This window comes from Fringilla coelebs (genome assembly GCF_963513975.1).
Source record: "Fringilla coelebs genome assembly, chromosome: 2".
Lineage (NCBI taxonomy): Eukaryota > Metazoa > Chordata > Aves > Passeriformes > Fringillidae > Fringilla > Fringilla coelebs.
The window spans coordinates 86976095-87000571 of record NC_140029.1 but is presented as its reverse complement, the minus strand read 5'-3'; the positions used below and the strand labels follow the sequence as shown (position 1 = coordinate 87000571).

At 49.4% G+C, this 24477-nt stretch overlaps 2 protein-coding genes across 2 annotated transcripts in view; one reads left to right on the top strand and one right to left on the bottom strand.

Moving 5' to 3' along the window:
* The window catches only part of LOC311166851 (alpha-2-macroglobulin-like), a gene marked incomplete at its 5' end in the record, with an annotated part of 35289 nt that extends 19771 nt beyond the window's left edge, over positions 1 to 15518 (top strand). The window contains 17 exons of the mRNA XM_084227046.1: positions 594 to 720; positions 1322 to 1443; positions 3724 to 3775; positions 4408 to 4491; positions 4599 to 4775; positions 5650 to 5734; positions 5913 to 6069; positions 6334 to 6408; positions 8543 to 8708; positions 9688 to 9911; positions 10274 to 10492; positions 10842 to 10969; positions 11298 to 11388; positions 11958 to 12032; positions 12240 to 12342; positions 12920 to 12961; positions 14419 to 15518. Of these exons, the coding sequence (XP_084083172.1) occupies positions 594 to 720; positions 1322 to 1443; positions 3724 to 3775; positions 4408 to 4491; positions 4599 to 4775; positions 5650 to 5734; positions 5913 to 6069; positions 6334 to 6408; positions 8543 to 8708; positions 9688 to 9911; positions 10274 to 10492; positions 10842 to 10969; positions 11298 to 11388; positions 11958 to 12032; positions 12240 to 12342; positions 12920 to 12961; positions 14419 to 14444 (1953 nt within the window). The 3' untranslated portion in view covers positions 14445 to 15518. The remainder of the gene's footprint in view (positions 1 to 593; positions 721 to 1321; positions 1444 to 3723; positions 3776 to 4407; positions 4492 to 4598; positions 4776 to 5649; positions 5735 to 5912; positions 6070 to 6333; positions 6409 to 8542; positions 8709 to 9687; positions 9912 to 10273; positions 10493 to 10841; positions 10970 to 11297; positions 11389 to 11957; positions 12033 to 12239; positions 12343 to 12919; positions 12962 to 14418) is intronic.
* Positions 15519 to 17293: 1775 nt separating this feature from the next.
* The window catches only part of A2M (alpha-2-macroglobulin), a gene marked incomplete at its 5' end in the record, with an annotated part of 29781 nt that continues 22597 nt past the window's right edge, over positions 17294 to 24477 (bottom strand). Inside the window, 11 exon segments of the mRNA XM_084226028.1 lie at positions 17294 to 17470; positions 18269 to 18310; positions 18886 to 18988; positions 19376 to 19444; positions 20670 to 20760; positions 21094 to 21221; positions 21571 to 21789; positions 22152 to 22375; positions 23395 to 23560; positions 23834 to 23908; positions 24211 to 24367. Coding sequence (XP_084082154.1) covers positions 17445 to 17470; positions 18269 to 18310; positions 18886 to 18988; positions 19376 to 19444; positions 20670 to 20760; positions 21094 to 21221; positions 21571 to 21789; positions 22152 to 22375; positions 23395 to 23560; positions 23834 to 23908; positions 24211 to 24367 — 1300 coding nt within the window. The 3' untranslated portion in view covers positions 17294 to 17444.

Genomic DNA, 24477 nt, shown 5'->3' with positions numbered 1-24477 from the left:
TTCACCATTCTTACCTGCATTTTGTTCTAACATAAAAAGACAAGAGAAAAATTGGGAAGGGATTAGTACATAATCTCAATCACCTTTGCTTGGTTTTTTATAAATACTGATTTTTTTTCTAAAAGGAATGAAGCTGAAACAAGGAGGGGCACTTGTCCAGTCATTCCAATGCACTCTCACTTATGTCCCCGTATTTCCTACTTTGTTTGCTATTTTCAGGTTCTTTATTTCACTTTTCCTTTTTCCCCTCTTCTACTTTTCTTTGTTCCCTTACTAGCTTTCCCACTGCTGGTGTTTTATATCTTCACCTAACTAATCATGAGGGAGATCTTTAATTCATGGCACGACTGGTCTGTACTATTCATTTCCCCAGAATTGATTTCCTTTCCAAAGATGCTATTCTCTACACCTACCTCCCTGATCTCCTACAGTTGTGTAAATTTCAGTCCTTTCCTCCTTTATCAGGCAGCTCTTGCTCTGCAATACCCATAATAGGTAGCTCCACTACCCATTTCCATGTACTGCATTGTCTGCAATAGCTCCAGCTCCTCTGCAACTCCAAACCTCACGACCCCTCTCTGTACAACTGGCAGGTCAGTGTGTCTCTGGCTGAATCTACTGATTTCCTGGCTGTACCAGTGGGGAAACAGGAGGAATCCTACTGCATCTGTGTGAATGAAAGAAAAACTGTTGCTTGGGCAATATCACCAAGATCTCTAGGTAAGAGACCTGATGGCAAGAAGATACTGGGATCAGATGGAAGTGTGTGGCACCAGATCTCTGGTGTGAGGAGCTAGATGGCTCCAAACCTGTTTGGAAGGATCTTCTTTCTCTGTGTCAAAAACCCAGCCTAGATGCTGAGACACTACACTGGGTGTAGTTTCCAGGTCCTAAACAAATGATGTGTTACAGGCCACGGTTTTCGCAACATTTAATAGAAATCACAAATTCCCTTAAGGCATGCAAAGAACCCAGACAGTCCAGCTGTGGAGCTAAGAATGTCCTGTCTTAATGTACTTGGGTCTGAAATTTTTTAATCAAAGCTTGCTTTCTCTGAAGCCTCCCAGAAAAAGACCATTTGATTTTTGAGACCTTCCCCATCGCTACTCTCCATGCTGATGGACTAACACCTGCCTGGGTGGCCGTAACAAAGGAGGTGATCTGGAAGGCTGCATCTAGATCAAGACAAAACCCTCTCTCAGATTTAGTTCTCCTCTTGGAAAAGCTTCTCTGTAATGCATCCCAGAGTTCCCAGCACAAACACAAACCCGTCTTTCCCTGGCTCTGCCTGGCAGGGCTGACTGACCCCTGTTTCCTCCAGGGCAGGTGGAGCTCTCAGTGACCACTGAGGCCCTACAGAACCAGCAGCCCTGTGGGAACTACATTGTGGAGACCCCTGAGAAAGGACGGAAGGACACGGTCATCAGACAGCTGCTGGTGGAGGTACGTGGGCTGCTCCTTCTGGAGGCACAGAAAAGCAGCAATAGCAACAGCCAGAGCTGCTGTGTGATAAAGGTTTTCTGGTCTGGCCACGAGAGCAGCAGTAATGGCTTGTGGGACTCTTATTCTGCAAGCTGTTACAAAAGAAGCACTGATAAATCTAACGCAGGCCAATAGAGGCCATAACTCACAGTGCTGCCGTCTCACAGCCAAAGCAGGGGCTTACATTACGTGGAGGGACAGGAATAATAAGGCAGGCAATAATGACAGGCTTTTCTGAGACACGTCACATCAGAGAAAAATGAGAAATCCTTGTGTTTGCCTGTAATAAATCACAGGGAAAGGCTGTGAATTGAACACTAGCCAGAAAGCTTATGCTTCTCCTCCAGCCCATGGCCAGTACTCTGGAATATGGAACAGTCGCTGCAATCTACAAATATTTCTAAACAAAACTACCATCACGGTTTTGAATTATTTTTATTACACCTCTAAGAACGTTTAAAAAATATAACTAACCTTTTGTTTTTATAAGATTCCCAGTGATGCTCTTAGCTAAAAAAAGAACCAGCTTGTTATGTAGGGATATTTATATCATAATAAGTCCTCCTTACATTGCAGACATTCCAGTCTTCAGTAAGGCAGAGGTAGGATTCATGTAGCTTCAGGAAATGTTTTGCTAACCTGAATGAAATGATGGAACAACAGTCCTATCTGCATGGAAAAACAGTCTGCTAGGCGCTTTTTTTTGTTTTGGTTTTTTTTTTTTACAAATTGATTTGAATGTATTATACAGGAACAGCTGTTTAACATTTCAGGAAATTCTCCTAATTTCACATACCCCTTCAGGAAAAAGAATGTTTGCTTAGTTCTTGGAAGATAGAGGAAGATAGAGCACTGTAAAGTCTTTTCTCACAGATGGCAGGGGAATGTAAATTACTGAACAAGTATTAGAGTTACTCCTGTCAGGGTGTCCGAGAGATTGCTCATCCTATCCTGTTACTGTACTGTGGCAATTAATCTACAGCAAGCCCTGACAGGACAGAATCAGAGATTAGCATCCAAGGCTGAACAATTAATTAGCAGGGATGGATACAGTGTAACATGCTCGGGGTGAGCTGCATTGTCCTGAGCACATGGATGGCAGTATTCCCTGCAGCAGGCAGAGCAGCCCAGAGAGAGACAGAAGTGAGGGTGCCAGAGGCCCCAGGGCATCTTCCTGCCCCTCGAGAAACCAAGTCTCATTGAAAGCTCTTTGGGAAAAAGGATTTTTTTCACCCAGGAATTTCTCATCTGGAAAGGAAAATCTTTCAAACAATTACAGTTTGTACATTTTCATTTCCTGTTGGAAATCAAGCAAAGCAATGGATTTCTCATTTAGTGGCATATCAGAATGACATACTGAGACAAACAAGAAGGTGCCTTTTCAAACAAAAGCATTTAGTTCTGTCACAGTTTATCCAAAAAACTTTTTCCTTTTTTTCTTTTGTTTTTTCCTGCTATTTTAGTACTTTTCTGTCTTTTCATACTGAAAAATGAGGGACAATGTATTCTGATTGTGAGAAAGTGAAGACAATAACACCATTGTTCACATGCTGGGGAAAAAAATCAGCTGGCAAAAGCTGGAAACCAGTAGTGAAACATGAAAACTCTTGTATTTAGAGGTTAAAAAACTGATGCAGGAATCTTACTAAAATAAATTCTGACAAAACCAGTTTTCCAGTAAACATTTGATTCCTGAGTTCTCTGCAAAATATTTTCACCCATCTCAACAGAAAAGAGGGATTCTTTTCTGACTTCAAAGACCAGACTAGGACTTATAAAGCAGTTGACTGTGGCACACATTTGAATTTTGGTTGTTGCAGCATGTCACATGTGGGTGCATTGGGGCGCTCTCTCTGCCCCCAGTCAAAGTTCTTGCACACATATTCTCCCAGTGTGCCAGGCACTCAGCCATCACCACAGCCTGGAGAGCTCTGCTAGGCTGGGCCACAGTGAGGGGCAATTCAGAGGACCAGGTCCCATGTCCCTGTTGATAGCATCACCTTGCATGTTATCTCCATCACAACCTGTGAAGCTGCAGGGCACCTCTCAGTAGTAAGAAAGAAAAGAATTTCATACTTTGATTAGTCAGTATGTTACAGTTCTCAATTATCCTCAGCTTAGCACATGGAGGAGAAAAATTTCAGGCAATTTTCAAAAAGTGCCTTTTACTTTCCCTTTTGATATTTCTTCCTTTTTTTTGTTGCTGTTGTTTCTCATTTTTTTGCTTTTTTTTCCCCCAAGCCGGAAGGGACTGAAGTGGAAACCACGTACAACTCTGTGCTCTGTGCATCTGGTAAGAGCCATTTGTTTTCCAAACCTTTCTTTGCTGAGGTAGAAACTAAAGACAAAGGTGGAGTGAAAGGTTTGTGAGTGCTCCACTCTGAGAAGAAATGTGTAGGGATCTGATAAAATTGAATAAAATAGATGTACTGTTAGTGAAAACAATTCTTCCTGTGGAAGAACAGCTGAGGATGTCACAATGTCTTCAATTAGAGAGGGAGAAGCACATCATTTAGGAAATGAGGCTGGCCAGGTCAATGCAAGGAGAGAGTATTTGGGATTTGATATGGTTATCTCTAATGCCTTTCATTTAACAGATGTGAAATCAAAAACCAGACTCTGCGGTAAGCCAGGTCTGCCCACCAAAGCAGAAAAAGGCCAAAAAAAATAGGCTGGAAAAGGTGATTTGCCAGTCAAAACTGGTTGATGGTGCCATGTAGAAGTCCATGACAACCTCTGTGTGGGGGTGTTGCAGGCCCAATACAAAATTTTCAGGATGGGAAACTTCATCAACAGAATTACAGATGAATGGATTTGTTGAAGTCAGGAAACCCCCCTTCAGGTGTCTCACCCATGGATAGCTGCTACCCATGCATTGTAGATACATCTAGAATTGGTACCAAATTACTCTGCTTTTTATCCCAGAAGAGTCAGTGTCGCAGACAGTCTCCTTGGCTCTCCCAGAGACTGTGGTGGATGGCTCAGCCAGAGCATATTTCTCAGTGCTAGGTAAGTGAAACCTCCTCAAAGTGTCACATGCTATTTTGAAACGCTGCCACTTCAGGCTGTGCTCAGTCTAATGGCCATTTTACACTGTGAATTGTCCCATTGCCCAGGTGACATCATGGGCACTGCCATGCAGAACCTGCACCAGCTCCTCCAGATGCCCTTTGGCTGTGGGGAGCAGAACATGGTCCTGTTTTCCCCCAACATCTACGTCCTGGACTACCTGAACAAGACAGGGCAGCTGAGTGAGGAGATCAAATCCAAGGCCACTGGATACTTAGTGAGCGGTGAGCTTTTGCCTTTGTTCATCCCTTCCCTTGGCTACTGGATAAGGACACTGCTGGCCACTGGCCTGGACCCTCTGTTGGAGGCTGTCTCTAGAAAGGAGCAGGGTACTGGCAGCTCAGGGGCATGCAATGCAGTATCTGTAAGAAGGAATCCTATGCTCAGTTGGAGGTACAGGGTGAGAGACAGCAGCATCCAAAAATGAGCACAGAAAAAGTCCAGGGCTGGCAACAACTCAGGATTTCCCTCCATAAGAAAGGGTCATATGAACTATATAAATCAGACTATAACCATTAATTATGGCAGCTGCTTATGTAGATCTTGAATTCTCCTTAGGATTGAAGTGTGCAAGTATTGCTCACCTTTGACCAGGGCAGAATTTTACCACATTAGCTAGGGCATGATGACAGACAAAACATCAGTACATATGCACACGGTGGGCATCTGCCAACTAGCAAGGGGAGGTTGTGACTCAGTTATTTTCACAGGAAAATTGCATTTCCTCCAAAGAAAATGACCCTGTCTTCTGCATTATTATCCTGTGTAGGGCTCATATTTTTAATCAGTTCTCCTTTGGGAATCATTCTCCCATTTCTCTCACGTTTGGGATGAATTTACCTCTCCTCCTGAAGTCTTGGGCAGAGAGCAGCAGTGACCACAGATAGCCAGTTTCCAGGTGTTTTTGGGGAGAGGGAGAGCACAAGAATATTCAGAGCTGGGGGTTTCCCTGAACTTCCTTTGCAATACTGAGCAGCACGGGTCACAACTGTGCCATAGCCAAGGGGGACAGTGTGTCCCCTGTCTGCTGCATTTCCCTTGTATGGCTCCTTGAAAAGCACTGCGGCGACTGAAATATATTTTCACTCTTCATTTCAGGGTATCAAAGGCAATTGAAGTACAAACACCGGGATGGTTCTTATAGCACCTTTGGGCCACGTTATGGGCAAGCTGGAAATACCTGGTATGACTTCAGTACCTCTGGCTTTTCGTTTTTCACACCCTCTTGTTTCTCAGTGTTCTTTTGTGCTTGGCCATTGTGGTGTTTGGAATGGAAGTGGAGATGAAGTTAAATGGGCCCTACGACCTCTGATGGATACAGGGCCTGCTCAGGATGTCTTGGCTCTCTCTATCACTTTCAGGCTCACAGCCTTTGTCCTCAAGTCCTTTGCCCAGGCCCGGCCTCACATCTTCATAGAGGAGAAGCACATCCAGGATGCTTTGGTCTGGCTCACTCACAAGCAGAAGGAGAACGGCTGTTTCCGCAGTTCTGGGACGCTCCTGAACAATGCCATGAAGGTAACGAGTCTGCCTGGTTGGCTCCACATGGGCTTTGTCGGGCTGGAACTTGACCATAAGTCACTCTGGCACCAACAGAGTTATTTCAGCGCTCAGGGTGTGGGAGGGAGCAAGGCAGCAGGAAGAATCAGCACCATCCTCTGAAGGACTCCGCATGAAAAGGGAGCCAGGGGGAATTTGTCCCTGCAGGATGTGGATATGTAGCACAGGGAGAAGCCAGTGGCACTCTGTGGGATCAACAAGTACCCTTGTGTTTCCCTGCAGGGTGGAGTGAACGACGAGGTCACGCTGGCAGCCTACATCACCATTGCACTGCTGGAGATTCCTCTGCCTGTAACTGTACGTGTCTGCACCCCAGCCCGAGCCACAGGTGGTACTAACCTGCCCTACTAGTGTCCCCATGCCCAGATTATCAGGTCCCTTTACCTTTGGAAAGAAGAAATCCTGTCTGAATAGTCTTTCCATTCAAGCCTAGACTGAAGGAGCATCTTCCTCCATTTTCTTCCTCTTTCCCATTTTATATACACATTTCATTTAACGTTTTTCTCAGTTCTTCTGTGGATGATAATGGATTTGCTCCATACAGCTTGGACTGACAGTGAGTTAAATAATATTTAATTCTCTGAAGTGAGCCAAATAGGTTTTCTACATCTACAGAAATCTCCTTCTGTTTCTTAGAATAGTACAATCCTGTTGAACCAATCTCAGGCCTGTTGGGCAGATACAAAACCACAGATCTTAAAACAGATCTGGCACACTCAGGCATTCATTGTCATTTTCCCTTCTTCTTCTAGATGATTTTTTGGGAAATCCCCATCCTTAATGCTTGAAGGATAAGGTATAGCTATGGGGACTACCATTATGGCACTCTGTGGAAAGCCTAAAGCCTATTTAAGAGCAGTGTGGGTTGGGCCATTCTGATCCCCTCACTTTGAGACGAGGTGGTGGTGCAGGTAAAACTGGGGTATGAATCACAGCAGAGGGACTGCTGGGCCAGTGTGGTTGCCAGGCTGTTGCAATCCCTCTGCTCCAAATGTAGGAGGGAATGTTCTGTGTCCAAAGTTTTTTCCTATGTAGCAAGAACAAGCAGAAGGAATCACTTTGTCAGTAAGGTGACATGGATGGCACTAACTTCACCAGAAGAGCATTCTTTCTATGTCATATGTTGTGTTTAGAACCAAGCTCTCAGGCAGAGCCATATTGGATAATGAGGATGTTTTCCAGCTCCCTGTCTGAGTCCAAAACTGCCACTGAATGTGAAGGAAGAGGTTTGTCACAATCTGAGTGGGCTATGGGGGCATTTCAAGTTAAGCTGCACGAACTAAGGTTAGCACAGTCCTTAAGTAATTAAGGCTCATACAGAGTATTTCTGTAAGTAAAATAAGCCATATTAAACCCTGATAAATACCTTAATAGCACTGCCCTTAGCATGTGTGTCTACTGTCACATCCTGTCATTAGACTGCACTGTTCCCCAACGTTTACCTTACAAACAGTGGTAGGCACAGACACAACCAATTTTGGCTTTGTTCTTTGCTTTCTTAAAACCAGCTGGACTGCTTCTCCAAAGGGGATCACAAAAGATTTCGTCTTGCAGTACACACACAGTGAAATTCAAAGCACAAAGCAACAGCAAAGTATGTCTGTTCCTTCTAGACCCTTTATTAAGCTGTGAATGTGCTGTTAGCTTTCAGGTCATGGCATGCTCTCCCTGCAGAGCTACTTTTTCAATTTTATAGCAGCTTTTCCATCACAAATGAGAAGTAGTCGCATCTTGCTGAAGGTTTGTGGTATAACAGTGTCTGCAAGTCATAACGGCATTTAAAGTAGCTACATTTTATTTTGCTGTAGTGATTGCACTCTTAAACCAGTATATGCATTGCTAATGTGAGCATCGCAAAAAACCTTCCAGAAAATACAAAAAAGCCACACATTTTTTTTTCTTATGTGAAGATAGAGTTTACAAGCAAACTAGAATCTACATCATTTCCAGAAAGTGAAATTTTTTGAAAATGCCCTGGCAAAGGGAAAACAAACTAAAGGAAAGGATAGAGCAGAAGGTGAAAATGCACAACAGTCTCAGGGTGATAGCTGGAGGAGGAAAGCAAGTATTCATTAAACCTAAAGCAAGGAAGTATTTCAGAGAACTCCTCTTACCCCAGAACCCAATCAGACCGGTAATTCTTTGCAAGGAAGAAGGATTGGAACACTGTTTCACAGTCTTTAAATGAAACTGGGAAAAACCATTACAACAAGACATGTTAAAGAAAAGTAGATTCAAGATAAGGAATAGCCTTTGGCTGCCCATTTGTTCTAGGAATTATTAGGCCTGGAGGGAAGAGATACACAACGGTAAAATCTTTGTCAGGCCAGAGAGTGGGATGCTAAGGGTCCACAGGTATCATCCCCATTCCTATTGCTCCAAGACAAGGGTCAGTATGATCACCTCTAGTTCAGTCTCTCTCTCCTTCCAGCACTCAGTGGTGAGGAATGCTCTGTTCTGCCTGGAAACAGCAGCGAGTCAGAAAGAAAACCATGTGTACACCAAGGCACTGCTGGCATACGCCTTTGCCCTGGCAGGGAACAGGGACAAGCGGAAGGCATTGCTTGACTCACTTGAAAAGGAAGCTGTGAGGAAGGGTGAGTGTTGCTGGTGGGATGTGGCTTTCACCAGCCCTACATCTTCCCTTGGTGGATTGGCTTTTGCTGGTGGGGCAGTGGCTGCAGGCACTGGCCTCTGTGGGTAGGGAAAGGTGGAGGGAGAGAAAAGACTTGTGCAAAGGGGATTCCTTTTCTGACAAGTCCCTCTCAGGGCCCATCCTTCTTCCCTCCTGAGAGGGAGCTCACCAGGGAGCACCAGGCACCATTCCCTTGGTGCTGAGCCTGTGGGTGGCTCTGCTCCCTTCTCTCCTCAGCCCAATCCTCTGGCCATGCCAGGCACTGCTTAGCAAAGGCTTAGCAATGCCCAGGGACATTCCTTCCTTCCTTCCAGAGCATGGGCTCATGTTGGAACAAAGGTGAGCTTGCAGAGCACGAGGCATGTCAGTCAGAGGGCTGTGCTAAGAGAGACAATGAGCATACAGGGCACTTTGGAGTCTGCAGCACAAGTTCTGAGTCACCAGGGGAAATCCTGTAATCACTTGGAACTAATCTGGCTAAGTCAGGCTGGACAGAGGGTTGGTCCAAGGAGTGGGGACTGGAAATGTGAAGGGAGTATCCCCCACACCTTTTGCCTTCTCCACCTCCAGGTGACGGGTAAGCCCTGATCACCTTCTTTGGGCCATTTGGCCTCTCTACTCACAGAGGGAAGGAGTGGCATCCTCCTGAGGTCTCTGGTTCCCTGCAGTGCCAAAGTCCATTAATGTCAACAAGAATGTGGAGTCTAGGACAAAGTGGTGTCTAGGTCCTACATATTTTGCTGCTTTATAATGAGTATGGTGTCTCATACTCGTTATAAACCTGCAAAATGTGTAAACCTGACCATTCCCGCTTCACCCGGCATGACAGACACATCCCAGAGGCTCCGTCCTCCCAGCTGGATCAGGCAGCAGGTCAGGCAGTCCCTAGCAGTATTTACCAGTAACACTGCCTGTTGTCTCTGTCCCTGGCTCCTGTGCAGATGGCTCTGTTCACTGGCAGCGGCCTGGGAAGGAGCCCGAGGCTGATCTCCCGTTCCAGCGCTACCGAGCTCCCTCTGCAGAAGTGGAGATGACGGCCTACGTGCTCCTGGCTCAGCTCACCTCGCAGCCAGCCCCTGCCCAGGAGGAGCTGGCTTTTGCATCCCTTATTGCAAAGTGGATCAGCAGCCAGCAGAACCCCAATGGAGGCTTCTCCTCCACCCAGGTGAGCCGCTTCCCTCCGGCCACCTCACACACCAAGGTGTCCCAGAAGATGGGACATGTCAGAGAGCCAGGTGGGAGCACAGGGAGTTCTGTCAGGAGGGTGGGAACTGCAGCCCTGCAATGGATCCATGCAGTACCTGCCAGGTTCCTGAGAGGCTGCAGACAAAGATGTCAGGCAGTGCCCCTGGGAAGGGAAATATGCAGAAGCTGTTCTTTCCCTCTGTCTTTTCTTCCTTACACTGGAGAAAGTGAGGATGGAGGGAGGGTGCCAGCTGGCAGGAAGGGCAGGCTGTAGGAGGACAGGCTGCAGGAGGAGAGGCTCATTGCATCCCCTGCTGGGACGCTGGGACTCGTCTCTTTCAGGACACGGTGGTGGCTCTCCAAGCCTTGTCCCTCTACGGAGCTGCCACCTATGCCAAGAGCGGGGCAGCCTCCGCAGTGGCCCTGCGATCCGGAGGGCACTTCCAGCAAGGCTTCCACGTGGATGCCAGCAACCGGCTGCTGCTGCAGCGCGTGGCCCTTCCCCAGGTGCCCGGGGAGTACAGCGTGGAGGTGTCTGGTGAAGGATGCGTCTACCTGCAGGTGAGGCTGGCGGGGACAGCTGGCATCGGGCAGGGGAGGCCCTGGCCCGGCTGGAGGGGACGGAATCATAGGATCATCCGGGCTGGAAAGCACCCTGAGATCATCGAATCCTTCCTTTGAGGCGGAGGAGAGTAAAGAACAGGAGAGAGGGGAGAGGTGGAAGGCTCTGGGCGAAGGGCAGAGGATAGGAAGAGTAGAGGAATGTGGAAGAGAGTGGGAAGAAGGAGGGCAGTGTCTGCAGTGTGGAGGAGCTGTGAAAGTGGGGAGGTGGGGTGTGAGAGGGTCCCTCTGTCCCCATCTGGGCACACACGCTCACCACGCTCACCCAGAGCTGCTGGCTGTCCCCTAGACCAGCCTGAGGTACAACGTGCAGCCCACGCAGGACGCGGCGCCCTTCGCGCTCCAGGTGCACACAGCCCCAGAGGCCTGTGGGGACTCCACGGCTCACAAGGTCTTTGACATTGCCATAAATGTCAGGTGAGTCTGCATTTCGCTCTGAGCTTTCCTCTGGAGCCCTGGGAGCTGGGGGAGGTCTGGTTATCCCCAGGGTGAGGCAGTCTGGGAGTGCAGCACATTCCTGGGACGGGGGGCAGGAGGCGGCTGTTCTGTGAGGAAGGATTGTCCTGCTGTGGGGACAGCCCAGGGCTGGGCTACTGGGAGGCTGCTTAGATGACTGGGATAGCCTGGCACGGCTGGAGAGGAAGGTGCTGGACTGCCAGGACTTAGTGGGGTGCCAATGGAAAAGCTGGAAGTGTGCCCAGCTGTGAGTTGATGTGCACTGGATCTTTGTTGCTTGGTTCCTCAGTTACACGGGGGAGCGCAATGTCTCCAACATGGTGATTGTTGATGTGAAGATGCTGTCAGGATTTGTCCCCTTGAAGTCCTCCGTGGGGAAGGTATGGTGCCTTTGAAGCATTTCTTTGAGTATATCTGTTTCTAATATGGGGCATCAATTTAATTATTTAAAGTAGCATTTAATTATTTTCCTAGTATCTTCTCCACTCTTAGACCTGTCCATCTTTTCCTCCAGGTTTTCCACCCCTCAGCTCTGGAGTAGGGGTGAATAAGGGATGCCAGCAGCAGCATTCCCTTCTCACTCCTCAAGTTCTTGTGGTAGCTTGTAGTTAAATGTCCTGTATAGCCCCAGATTTAAAGACAGAAGGAGACCATCAGGTCTAATATCAGGAACTCAGGAGCCTTGGGAGATATGTGACAGCCATGACAACGCTGCTCCCTCATTCCATTTTTGTGTCAAGAAGATGAAAGAGCCTAAGATAGTGGGAGCCAGGGGAAGTCTTAATATGTGGGTCTTTATAGAAGAGTGTTTTACAAATCCCCTGGGAAGTACAGTTCCTGTGCTTTACTTCTTAGTACCTACATGGAGAGATTTTAGTGGAGGGGAGAAATTGAAGATTGACTAACTTCCCTTCAGAACACCAACCTCATCCACATCTCCTTTTCCCAGCTCTCAAGCACATGGTTCCACCAGATCCAGCGAACAGAAGTGAACACAAACCATGTTTTGCTGTACATCGAGCAGGTGAGGACCGACCCGGGGCTGCCGTGGGGCACACACTGAGCTCTGCAGCACAATGGCAGGGGCACAAGATGGAGATGGAGAGCACTGCTCACATCCCCAGAGCACGGGTGGCTGGGGAGAGTGTGGGAGCCTGGGGTCAGTGCAGAGGCACAGGGGAGCCCCTGCAGTGCAGAGCCCCCCTCAGCCTCTTCTGCTTCCCTTCCCCAGCTGGGCAGGGAGACCCTCAGCTTCTCCTTCACGGTGGAGCGGGACATCGCCGTGCGGGGCCTGAAGCCAGCCCAGGTGAAGGTCTATGACTACTACGAGACAGGTGAGTGCCAGCAGTGCCCGTGGCAGCCAGCCTGGGCAGGGCACACGTGGAGGGCCACGGCAGCTGTGGGCACCCACAGCTGCCCCAGCCCGGCACGGCCACCCCAGCCCTGCCCTGAGCTCCGGGAGTGCCGAGGGACCGGGGCAGAGCCGTGCATCCTGGGGCTCCCCCGTTCATTTCTGGCCCTGCAGGGCGGCCCTGCCTGTGCTTCCAGGCACACCTGCTGCTCCTTGTGCCTCTGCTGTCCTGCCTGCTGTGCCAGGGTGGCAGGGACAGAGCCGATTGTGCCCACCTCAGCCCGCTCTGCTGGGAGGAGGTGTCTGAGCAGCCTCGGCTACACTGGCCAGGAGACCTGCTGGAGCTGCCTGAGCGGGTGGCTCTGCCTTGCTGCCACTGCCCCCAGACAGGGCTGGCACTGGGGCTGCCCCCACCCCAGCTGGCATCTCTGGGGGACACGGGGGATGCTGGCACCAGCCTGCTCTGGGGGGCTGGGAAAAGCATCTCTGTGGCACCCATCCCTCTGCCAGCAGTGCCAGGGGTCATGACAGCTCACCCTCCCTTTCCTTCTGTTTTTCAGATGAGTTTGCCATACAGGAATACAGTGCTCCCTGCACCACAGGTAGGATACTGTTTCCTTTATTGCTCTCTACATCTTCTTCATTATATTTTTGGTCTTCCAGCCAGCACTTGTCTCTTCCTGTTTGAATTTGGAAGACATTAGCCCAACTTACAGGCACAGATCTTGTGTGTAAAACAGAGAGCATGGGAATTACAGAGCCAGCTAGTTTGCCTTTGGCTGCTACTGTCTGGAGGAACAGCTTGCTTCCTGCTAAGGTTCCTGCTGCCCCAGGGCCTCTCAGGAGACAGATGTGCCTCATAACCCTGGGCAGGCAGCCCTCAGTATTGACTTGGAGCCTGAGCTGTCAGGACAGAATACTGTCATCTTTGGGGGATTCTCTGCAATGCAAGGCCATGTGTATTTGGCTTGGGGGCGCAGGTAATTTAGGAGCTTCTGTAAAAAGCTCTGGCCAAAGTTATTTCTCCTCTCCTATCTGGAGTCTTCCAATATGAAGACTGGCATGTCTTGATTTGCATCAATTGCCCAGTTTCAGGAGTTTGGAATATGGAGGCTTCCAGAAAGCAGAGTTCCTGGGAAATGGTTTTTCACAGGATCTGACTATGACACTATGAGAACAGATTTGGAAAAAGTGATTTGGACTTGGAGAAGGCAAAAGCTTTGCCTTCTGCTGGTGGTAAATGGTGGCATTTATTTATCTCCTTTAGTGTTTCTAACGGAAAAAGTAGAAGAGAGTCTGAACTCTCACACTTCTGTTCCATAATGCCTGTTGATCTGAGCAGTGTCCATAGGTACAGCTGTTTTCTCCTGATTCTGAACCTACAGATTCCCTTCATGGAAAAATGTGCATAAGTCCCAACACTGAGAGGACAGTAAAACATTTCCAAAGGGTGTTTTGCTCTGGTCTGGTTGCCCAGTGTGAGACTCATGGGGACACCTTAGGTTTTAGGCTACTTTTCCCCAGTTCTGTTAAAAGGCAGAGATTTTATCTTTCTTAGAAAGGGTGATGGAAAATTGCTACTTGAGAGGCTCGCCCACTAGTCTAAATGTACAGAGGTGGCCTGCACTGCCTAGAAGGCAGATCTCAGCTGCCAAGCTTCCTTCCCTGCCCTGTATAGTGCAACAGAGTGCAGTAGATTTCTTCCACTCTTTGCAGAGAAATAAACAGAATTTGTCTCACTGGAACACCAACCAGCTTTTCCTGTTTGCACAGTGCACATCACAGTTGTGACAAATCCCACTCTGCTTGTCTCTCCCAGTGGGTCAGGGAGAATTTCAGCCCTCTCTCAACCCCACGCTGCCTTGAAGGTGACACAAGCAATGAGTGCTGTGGGTGACCCTCCAGCCTGGTAAAACAGCAGCTCTCTCTCCTGTACTGTGCTTCACACACAATCTGGCTTCCACATCCACATATTGCTCCCTCCATCTCTCAGCCTTAGAAAGCAGATGGACATATCTCTCTGACTCCTGTTCCCTCCCATCCTCTTTCATCCTTGCAGAGGAAGCAGACCAGGGAAATGACTGAAGAACACTCCCAGATGCTGGAACCTGCCTGCCTCACCACCACCACCACAGCATGACATTAATAATGCCTGAATGGAATGGAAAGTGAACTTTACAAATAAATTAACTGTACTCACCAATGATTTTTGAGCAATTTGTTCCCTGATCTGATTTTTCCTGCTCATCTTTCAGTCACAGCTTTAATCTCCCTGGCTTCTTAGATTAAAGAGTAACCCATCTAACAATGCCTGAGTGCAGGGAAATAAGGCGAGCAAGTGAGGGGGGAAAAAAAGGGGTCAGAATGACCTAAGTGGGGGTCAGCCTTTCTAATGTATCTGCCTCTGTGTTATGTTCTCTGAACTCACCATCTGAGATGCAGTCTAACCAATGGAGAAGGATAGGTAGTTCTTGGGAACAGCTTCTCTCCCCTGGCTTACAAATCACATCCTCCCCTGAATTGGTCTTTGCAGAGGGCTATCCATGTCTCCCACCATCAGGCAGCCTGGAAGATCAACTACTGTTACATGAAATTCAGCCTCTGTGATCCTCCCTGTAGACACCCCTCCTTGGTGGATGGCTTCCTGTTGGTAGAAGAGAGGGAGGAGACAGAGTCTGCCCTCTGCAATGATTAGAGAGTGCCAGGGGGCAGGAGGGATGTGTGCATGCATTATGCCTTTGGCTCCTGGCTTGCAATGGCTTGGTCTCCAGTTGAAGCTTGAGCCTTCTTGTGGAAGCTTCCATTATCTCATGTCTACTACTTCTGAGAGATTCCCAAGGAAAAGCTAATGGCTTTTGCCACTAACCTACCTGCCTAAGTCTAGTTTAAGTGGTACATTCATTTAAATCACATAGCTGCTTTGATGAAACTGTCCATAGGCCTTTTAGACACCCCCAGGATTGATCCCCCTTTCTTTGTTTTGTCTCATGAATTTGTGGTTTTAACTTTTGAATGCAAAATAATCTTATGTGCCTGTTTATTCTCATGAAATGCTTACTGTTAGGTATCATGGCATGTTGTGCATCCAAAGTATGCACAGTTGGCTGTTTCATCCAATTTTTGGTTTAGTGTACCTGCACAAACAGTGTCATTGAGAACAAATAAAAATTTTAATCTATTTTGCTAGATATTAATATTATGTCACTTTGTCTTCTGTTATGTTTGGGGTTTACACACTCAAGGCCTTTTGACACCTCATATTCAGAGGAGACTGTGGAATGAACCAGCTTCAGTAACAGCTGAGCAAAATTTATAATACAGCTAAATTACAGTTTGTTTTGAATTAGAAATAATATAGCCACCTATTTTTTTTCTACCATGAGGCAATTTCTTTTCCAGAGAAAGGAGGGTCTGTAGTCGTGAAATAATCTACAAGAGGGACTCCTATAGGTGTGTTTGCTTAAGCCTACATTGGCAGGGTGAAAGGCACTTCTGCATGTAGAAACATGTAAGTTAAACACACATGGTGCAATATGACCTCTTGAACTGAGGTTTACTGCTTCTACATCCATATGAGACAATCTAGACCAAAGAAAATATAACCATTTGGAAAATGTGCATGAAAAATGTTTAGCCCAAATTACGAGACATGAAGCCCCCACTGAAATCTGCTGAAGCACTGTAACCCTAGTTGTGAAGGAGGAAAAAAACAGTATTAAAGTTACTCAGACAGCCCACAGGAGATCTATGGACCTCCACTGAGGATCAAGTTCTTGCGAAAAGTGCAAGGGGTTTTTGCTCATAAAGTGGTTCTTCGTTGAATTTTTGCCTAAGATTGAGTGCCATCATGTGTCACATACTGGACACCCAGGTGATCAGACCCAGCTAGCAGAGGTTTAGGAAAGGCAGGTCCTGCTTGACCAGTCTGATCTCCTTCTGTACAAGAAGGAGAAGACAAGGTGACCCACTCAATGGATAAGGGAAAGGCAATGGACATGGGTTACCTGGACTTCAGTAAAGCCTTTGACACAATTTCCCACAGCATCCTCCTGGAGAAATTGGTTGTCCATGGCTTGTACAGGTGCACTGTTTGCTGGGTAAAAAGCTGTGTGGATAGCCAGGCCCAGGGAGAGGTGGTGAATGCAGTTAGAGAATCCAGCTGGTCACCAGCTGGTCACCAGGGCTCAGTGTTGGGCCACTCCTGCTTAATTATCAGTGACCTGGGGGGATCAAGGGCACCCTCAGTGAGTTTGAAGGAAACACGAAGCTGGGTGGGAGTGTTGATCTGCTGGAGGGCAGGAGAGCTCTGCAGAAGGATCTGGACAGGCTAGATCCATGGGCCAAGGCAAGTGGTGTGAGGCCAAGTGCTTGGGTCACAACAAGCCCATGCAAACCTACACAGTTTAGCAGTGGACTGAGCAATGCTGGGTTCATGGTAGGACTTGACCTTAAAGCCCTCTCCAACCTAAAAAATGCTATGAGTGACACCCTGAAGGTCCCAGTCCCTCTCTGATTTCACTTTAGCTGTTTAGAAATAAGCAGACCCTGAGAGAATGGGAAAGCCCACAGGTCTTCACTTCTGTCTGGGCTGCTGCAGAAGATCATATTGGAGAGGTTCACAGTGTCCTGGCACCTCACAGCAGTGATTTCACAGTGCAAAGGCAATATGTGATCAGAGGTTTATGTCCAAAAATCACCTTGCAGAAAACACCCTCTGTAAAGGCAGAGTGAACAACTTCCAGTGCATAATGGGTGAGATATGATGTCCTCTCTCCTTAAACAACTGGCAATTATGGAGAAAAATCTCCCAGCTCTTCAAAGTTGTCTGCCTTCTGGTATTCCTGAGGATGGCTCTGGATTGAAATCTCAGGCCATGACATGGATAGGAAGAGACACAAGCATAACAGTAACAGAAAACAAGGCCAGACATCTGATGAGAATCAAGAATTAATTTATTTACACTGTTGCTTCCTTTTTGCTTTTGAGGTGTCCTGCTCCAACTTTTCAATACCCCTCCCTTAACAAGATCTTCTAGGGGCAGAAACACATGAGCTGATACAGCAAGGCTCTGACAAGATGCATTCTTCAGGAATTTCCTTGTTCTGCCTCGACTGGAGGTGGGAAAAGGACAAAGTGAGATAAATATTATGGTGAGTGGTATCCAGAGCCCTGGATATCTGTGGCTGGTGTTCTGATGGCTATGTGAGATCAAGCCTGTTAAACTATGAGAAACTGCTTCACCTAAAAATGCTCAGTTGCAGACAAATAACAGAATGGGAATGACTGGATGCATTCAAAATATCTGTGCTACAGAGAGGGGAGGCAGATTTGTCCGGGAGATACATGAGCTATCCAAGGACACATTCTCTCTCAGCAGCTGCATTTCCCATGAGAAAGCAAAATCAACCCAGGGAAGAGCTTGAAAGGCCCTCATTAAAGAGACGTGAATAACATCAACATTTCACCAAGGTATTTGGGAGACAATTCCTCAGTACCTTTCAGTGTCTGCAGCACAGCAGATGTGGCCCTAAAAAGGGCAGAGAATCAAAAGGCTGAGTGGGATGTTCCACCCCAAGGAAGACCTGAATCTTATTTGCATAAAGTGACACTAACACAGAGGAAAAGACAACTAACACAGAGGAAAAGACAATTGCCACTGTACAAACAAAGGCAGTAATACTGAGATTGCTGTAAGCAGGGAAGGAAAACGAAAGCTGTATCTGATCTTACAGAGGAAGCTGGGTGGCAGCATTGCTTTTGGTCTCGCTGCTGACATGGGGAGTGCAGCAGGCACAGTGAGGAAAATGGTGAGACACAGGCCAAGGAAACACAAGGTCTACAAAGACTCTAGTTCAAGACAACTTGCAACAGTCCCTGCTGGAGCATCTCAGTTGCTCAAGTGCACCTACCTGTGGTGCAGGGAGCACTGTATTCCTGTGTGGCAAACTCATCTGGAAAACAGAAGGGAAGGGAGAATGAGCTGTCATGACCCCTGTCACTGCTGGCAGAGGGATGGGTGCCACAGAGATGCTTTTCCCAGCCCCCCAGAGCAGGCTGGTGCCAGCATCACCGGTGTCCCCCAGAGATGCCAGCTGGGGTGGGGCAGCCCCAGTGCCAGCCCTGTCTGGGGGCAGTGGCAGCAAGGCAGAGCCACCCGCTCAGGCAGCTCCAGCAGGTCTCCTGGCCAGTGTAGCCGAGGCTGCTCAGACACCTCCTCCCAGCACAGCGGGCTGAGGTGGGCACAATCGGCTCTGTCCCTGCCACCCTGGCACAGCAGGCAGGACAGCAGAGGCACAAGGAGCAGCAGGTGTGCCTGGAGCACAGGCAGGGCCGCCCTGCAGGGCCAGAAATGAACGGGGGAGCCCCAGGATGCACGGCTCTGCCCCGGTCCCTCGGCACTCCCGGAGCTCAGGGCAGGGCTGGGGTGGCCGTGCCGGGCTGGGGCAGCTGCGGGTGCCCACAGCTGCCGTGGCCCTCCACGTGTGCCCTGCCCAGGCTGGCTGCCACGGGCACTGCTGGCACTCACCTGTCTCGTAGTAGTCATAGACCTTCACCTGGGCTGGCTTCAGGCCCCGCACGGCGATGTCCCGCTCCACCGTGAAGGAGAAGCTGAGGGTCTCCCTGCCCAGCTGGGGAAGGGAAGCAGAAGAGGCTGAGGGGGGCTCTGCACTGCAGGGGCTCCCCTGTGCCTCTGCACTGACCCCAGGCTCCCACACTCTCCCTGGCCACCCGTGCTCTGGGGGGACACAGGGCTGTAGAGCTGGCTGAGGGGCAGGGGCAAACCCCGGGACCATTCCCCACCCTCGGGGAGGCTCTGCTGGTGCACAGGTGGATGGAATGCTGGCTGAGGGCTGGCAGAGAAGTAGCATTAAGTCTAAAAACTTGAAGTTCGTAGTCAGAGAAAGACAGTAAATTATTCAGTCCCATTCTTAGCAGAGCCATGGTAGTTTTGAGTCCAGATTTTTTGCTCTACACAGCCAAAATTCCCAATGCCTGTGTTTCTGCCCCATCCTCACCTTTTCCAGGTATAGTAGAACATGGTTGGTATTCAGCTCTGTGCGCTCAATAACAGGGTGGGCTTCCAGCTGAAGAAAGAGGACCAAGATATTACTGCATTGAAGGAGGTCTCCCTGTGCCCCTTGCACAGACAGCCCTGTGGGTGGGATGTACTCTGGATGAAATACTGCAGTACTCCAGGAACTGAGCCAGCAGCACAGAACTGCCTCCTGGGTATGCCACACAAGTATCATGGTCTCCAGCCCTCCCTTCACCAGGCTGGCTGAAGAAGTACAACCTGGCTCCAGAAGAGCCTCAGCACTGGATCAAACACAGTGATGGAACAATTAAATGAAAATACATTCCATCTGGCTTGCTAGTTGTGCACTGCCTTTATGTTCATGCACCTAATCACCATCTCAAACAGTTACCCAACACCTAAAGAGTCACGATGTTATAAGATGGTTGTAGATCAGCAAAGGGAAAAGGAAACAGCACCATTTTTGAATGCACTACGCACAGACAGTGCTTACGGGGAGCTGTTGGAACACAATGAAAATAAAAGTGCCTATCATCAGTCTAAAGAAAAAATTACTTATTCTATTTTTCTTAGACTGATCACATCGTCTCCCCTTGTGCTGGCCTTAATCCATGTATGAAAAGAGACTACTGTACATGTCAAATGTGCAAATGACAGCAACAAAATCAAGCAGAAGCTTTGTTGTTTGCTACAGACTTTTGAAAGGTGTCTCAAATATAAGAAAGTGGATGTTTTCTCTTTGCATTCAGCACTGGTGATGCTGCACATTGAATTCTACACTCAGTTTTGGACCCCTCACTTCAGACCTTGGAGCAACTCCAAAGAAAGACAATGATCCTGGAAAAGAGACTGGAATGTAAGTCTTACGAGGGTACTGAGATTGTTTAGTCTGAAGAAAAGGAGGCTCAAGGGAACCTTAATGCTCTCTACAACTCCATGGAAGGAGGTTGTAGTGAGGCAAGGAACAGTCTCTCCTCCCAGGCAAATAGTAATAGAACAAGAGGAAATGTCCCCAAGATGTGACAGGGGAGATTCATGTTGAATATCAGGAGAAATTGCTTCAGTGAAAGAGGGATTAAGCATTGCAACAGGCTCTGTGGGAAAGTGGTGAAGTCACTGTTCCTGGAAAAGTTTAAAAAAAAAGTAGATGGGGCACGTTGTGATGTGATAATAAGCGGGTCTGGTTCTATTTGGTGGAAGGTTGCACATGGAGATTGTTTTCATCCTTAACGACTCTGTGAATCAATGTGCTTGTATGACAAACAAGCTCCTACCTTCCTCACGGAGGACTTCAAGGGGACAAATCCTGACAGCATCTTCACATCAACAATCACCATGTTGGAGACATTGCGCTCCCCCGTGTAACTGAGGAACCAAGCAGCAAAGATCCAGTGCACATCAACTCACAGCTGGGCACACTTCCAGCTTTTCCATTACCCTTGGCACCCCACTAAGTCCTGGCAGTCCAGCACCTTCCTCTCCAGCCATGCCAGGTTATCCCAGTCATCTAAGCAGCCTCCCAGTAGCCCAGCCCTGGGCTGTCCCCACAGCAGGACAATCCTTCCTCACAGAACAGCCACCTCCTGCCCACCATCCCAGGAATGTGCTGCACTCCCAGACTGCCTCACCCTGGGATAAGCAGACCTCCCCCAGCTCCCAGGGCTCCAGAGGAAAGCTCAGAGCGAAATGCAGACTCACCTGACGTTTATGGCAATGTCAAAGACCTTGTGAGCCGTGGAGTCCCCACAGGCCTCTGGGGCTGTGTGCACCTGGAGCGCGAAGGGCGCCGCGTCCTGCATGGGCTGCACGTTGTACCTCAGGCTGGTCTAGGGGACAGCCGGCAGCTCTGGGTGAGCGTGGTGAGCGTGTGTGCTCAGCGTGGGACAGAGGGACCCTCTCACACCCCACCTCCCCACTTCCACAGCTCCTCCACACTGCAGACACTGCCCTCCTTCTTCCCACTCTCTTCCACATTCCTCTACTCTTCCTATCCTCTGCCCTTCGCCCAGAGCCTTCCACCTCTCCCCTCTCTCCTGATCTTTACTCTCCTCCACCTCAAGGGAAGGATTCGATGATCTCAGGGTGTTTTCCAGCCCGGATGATCCTATGATTCCGTCCCCTCCAGCCTGGCCAGGGCCTCCCCTGCCCGATGCCAGCTGTCCCCGCCAGCCTCACCTGCAGGTAGACGCATCCTTCACCAGACACCTCCACGCTGTACTCCCCGGGCACCTGGGGAAGGGCCACGCGCTGCAGCAGCAGCCGGTTGCTGGCATCCACGTGGAAGCCTTGCTGGAAGTGCCCTCCGGATCGCAGGGCCACTGCGGAGGCTGCCCCGCTCTTGGCATAGGTGGCAGCTCCGTAGAGGGACAAGGCTTGGAGAGCCACCACCGTGTCCTGAAAGAGACGAGTCCCAGCGTCCCAGCAGGGGATGCAATGAGCCTCTCCTCCTGCAGCCTGTCCTCCTACAGCCTGCCCTTCCTGCCAGCTGGCACCCTCCCTCCGTCCTCACTTTCTCCAGTGTAAGGAAGAAAAGACAGAGGGAAAGAACAGCTTCAGCATATTTCCCTTCCCAGGGGCACTGCCTGACATCTTTGTCTGCAGCCTCTCAGGAACCTGGCAGGTACTGCATGGATCCATTGCAGGGCTGCAGTTCCCACCCTCCTGACGGAACTCCCTGTGCTCCCACCTGGCTCTCTGACATGTCCCATCTTCTGGGACACCTTGGTGTGTGAGGTGGCCGGAGGGAAGCGGCTCACCTGGGTGGAGGAGAAGCCTCCGTTGGGGTTCTGCTGGCTGCTGATCCACTTTGCAATAAGGGAGGCAAAAGCCAGCTCCTCCTGGGCAGGGGCTGGCTGCGAGGTGAGCTGAGCCAGGAGCACGTAGGCCGTCATCTCCACTTCTGCAGAGGGAGCTCGGTAGCGCTGGAACGGGAGATCAGCCTCGGGCTCCTTCCCAGGCCGCTGCCAGTGAACAGAGCCATCTGCACAGGAGCCAGGGACAGAGACAACAGGCAGTGTTACTGGTAAATACTGCTAGGGACTGCCTGACCTGCTGCCTGATCCAGCTGGGGGGTCGGAGCCTCTGGGATGTGTCTGTCATGCCGGGTGAAGCAGGAACGGTCAGGTTTACACATTTTGCAGGTTTACAATGAGCATGAGACGCCATACTCATTATAAAGCAGCAAAATATGTAGGACCTAGACATGCTTTCTCCTAGACTCCACATTCTTGTTGACATTAATGGACTTGGGCACTGCAGGGAACCAGAGACCTCAGGAGGATGCCACTCCTTCCCTCTGTGAGTAGAGATGCCAGGCTCAGGCAGTGACAAACTCTCCCTCTGTGAGGCCAAATGGCCCAAAGAAGGTGGTCAGGGCTTACCCGTCACCTGGAGGTGGAGAATGCAAAAGGTGTGGGGGATACTCCCTTCACATTTCCAGTCCCCGCTCCATGGACCAACCCTCTGTCCAGCCTGACTTAGCCAGATTAGTTCCAAGTGATTACAGGATTTCCCCTGATGACTCAGAACTTGTGCTGCAGACTCCAAAATGCCCTGTGTGCTCATTGTCTCTCTCAGCACAGCCCTCTGACTGACATGCCTTGTGCTCTGCAAGCTCACCTTTGTCCCAACATGAGCCCATGCTCTGGAAGGAAGGAAGGAAGGAATGTCCCTGGGCATTGCTAAGCCTTTGCTAAGCAGTGCTTGGCGTGGCCAGAGGATTGGGCTGAGGAGAGAAGGGAGCAGAGCCACCCACGGGCTCAGCACCAAGGGAATGGTGCCTGGTGCTCCCTGGTGAGCTCCCTCTGAGGAGGGAAGAAGGATGGGCCCTGAGAGGGACTTGTCAGAAAAGGAATCCCCTTTGCACAAGTCTCTCCTCTCCCTCCACCTTTCCCTACCCACAGAGGCCAGTGCCTGCAGCCGCTGCCCCACCAGCAAAAGCCAATCCACCAAGGGAAGGTGTAGGGCTGGTGAAACCCACATCCCACCAGCAACACTCACCCTTCCTCACAGCTTCCTTTTCAAGTGAGTCAAGCAATGCCTTCCGCTTGTCTCTGTTCCCTGCCAGGGCAAAGGCGTATGCCAGCAGTGCCTTGGTGTACACGTGGTTTTCTTTCTGACTCGCTGCTGTTTCCAGGCAGAACAGAGCATTCCTCACCACTGAGTGCTGGGGAAAGGAAGGCAATGATTAGGAGGGTGGGCAGAAATGAGGCTTTTGCCTTACTGAAGCACGTTATCCTACTGAACTTTCAGGAGGGGACTGCTAGAAGGAGGTCTAGAAACAAGTAGGGTACAATGTCTCCCAGACACAGCAAATATGACAGTTCTTATACCACAGGGCTAAACAACCAAGTTATTTTTCCAATCTGGAGCAAATTCTGGTCAATACTGAGTTGACTGACACAGCACAACTGGCCCAAGTTAGGGTGCAGACACATACAGTCACGGGCAGCGGGATCTCCAGCAGTGCAATAGTGATGTAGGCTGTCAGCGTGGCCTCGTTGTCCACTCCACCCTGCAGGGAAACACAAAGGTAGGTGCTGACCCCAACCACCTTCATATCCTCAGTCTTCTCTCCCACTCCAGTAGGAGCAATGCACTATTCTGCATTGCAGTCCTTTAGCTTGCCTCTTTCCTCTTGCAGCTGATGTGAAGGTATCTCCAATAAATACAGAATGGTGTGTGGCTCCCTCCCCAACGTTTGCCATTGGCATGGGAATATCCCATCTCCCTATGTGCTCAAGAAGCTCAACTGGCCCCATCTGCCTTATGGCCAAGTTCTAGCCTCACAAAGAAACAACCAGGCAGACTTGTTACCTTCATGGCATTGTTCAGGAGTGTCCCAGAACTCTGGAAACAGCCATTCTCCTTCTGTTTGTAGGACAGCCAGTGAAAAGCATCCAGGATGTGCTTCTCCTCTATGAAGATGTGATGCCGGGCCTGGGCAAAGGACTTGAGGACAAAGGCTGTGAGCCTGAAAGTGAGAAAAAGAAAGGGCCTGAGCAGGCCTGTTACCCATTTCAATTGAGAGGGCCCATGTGCACTTCATCTACCTGGCAACGGGCAAGAGGACCTGGGAAACTG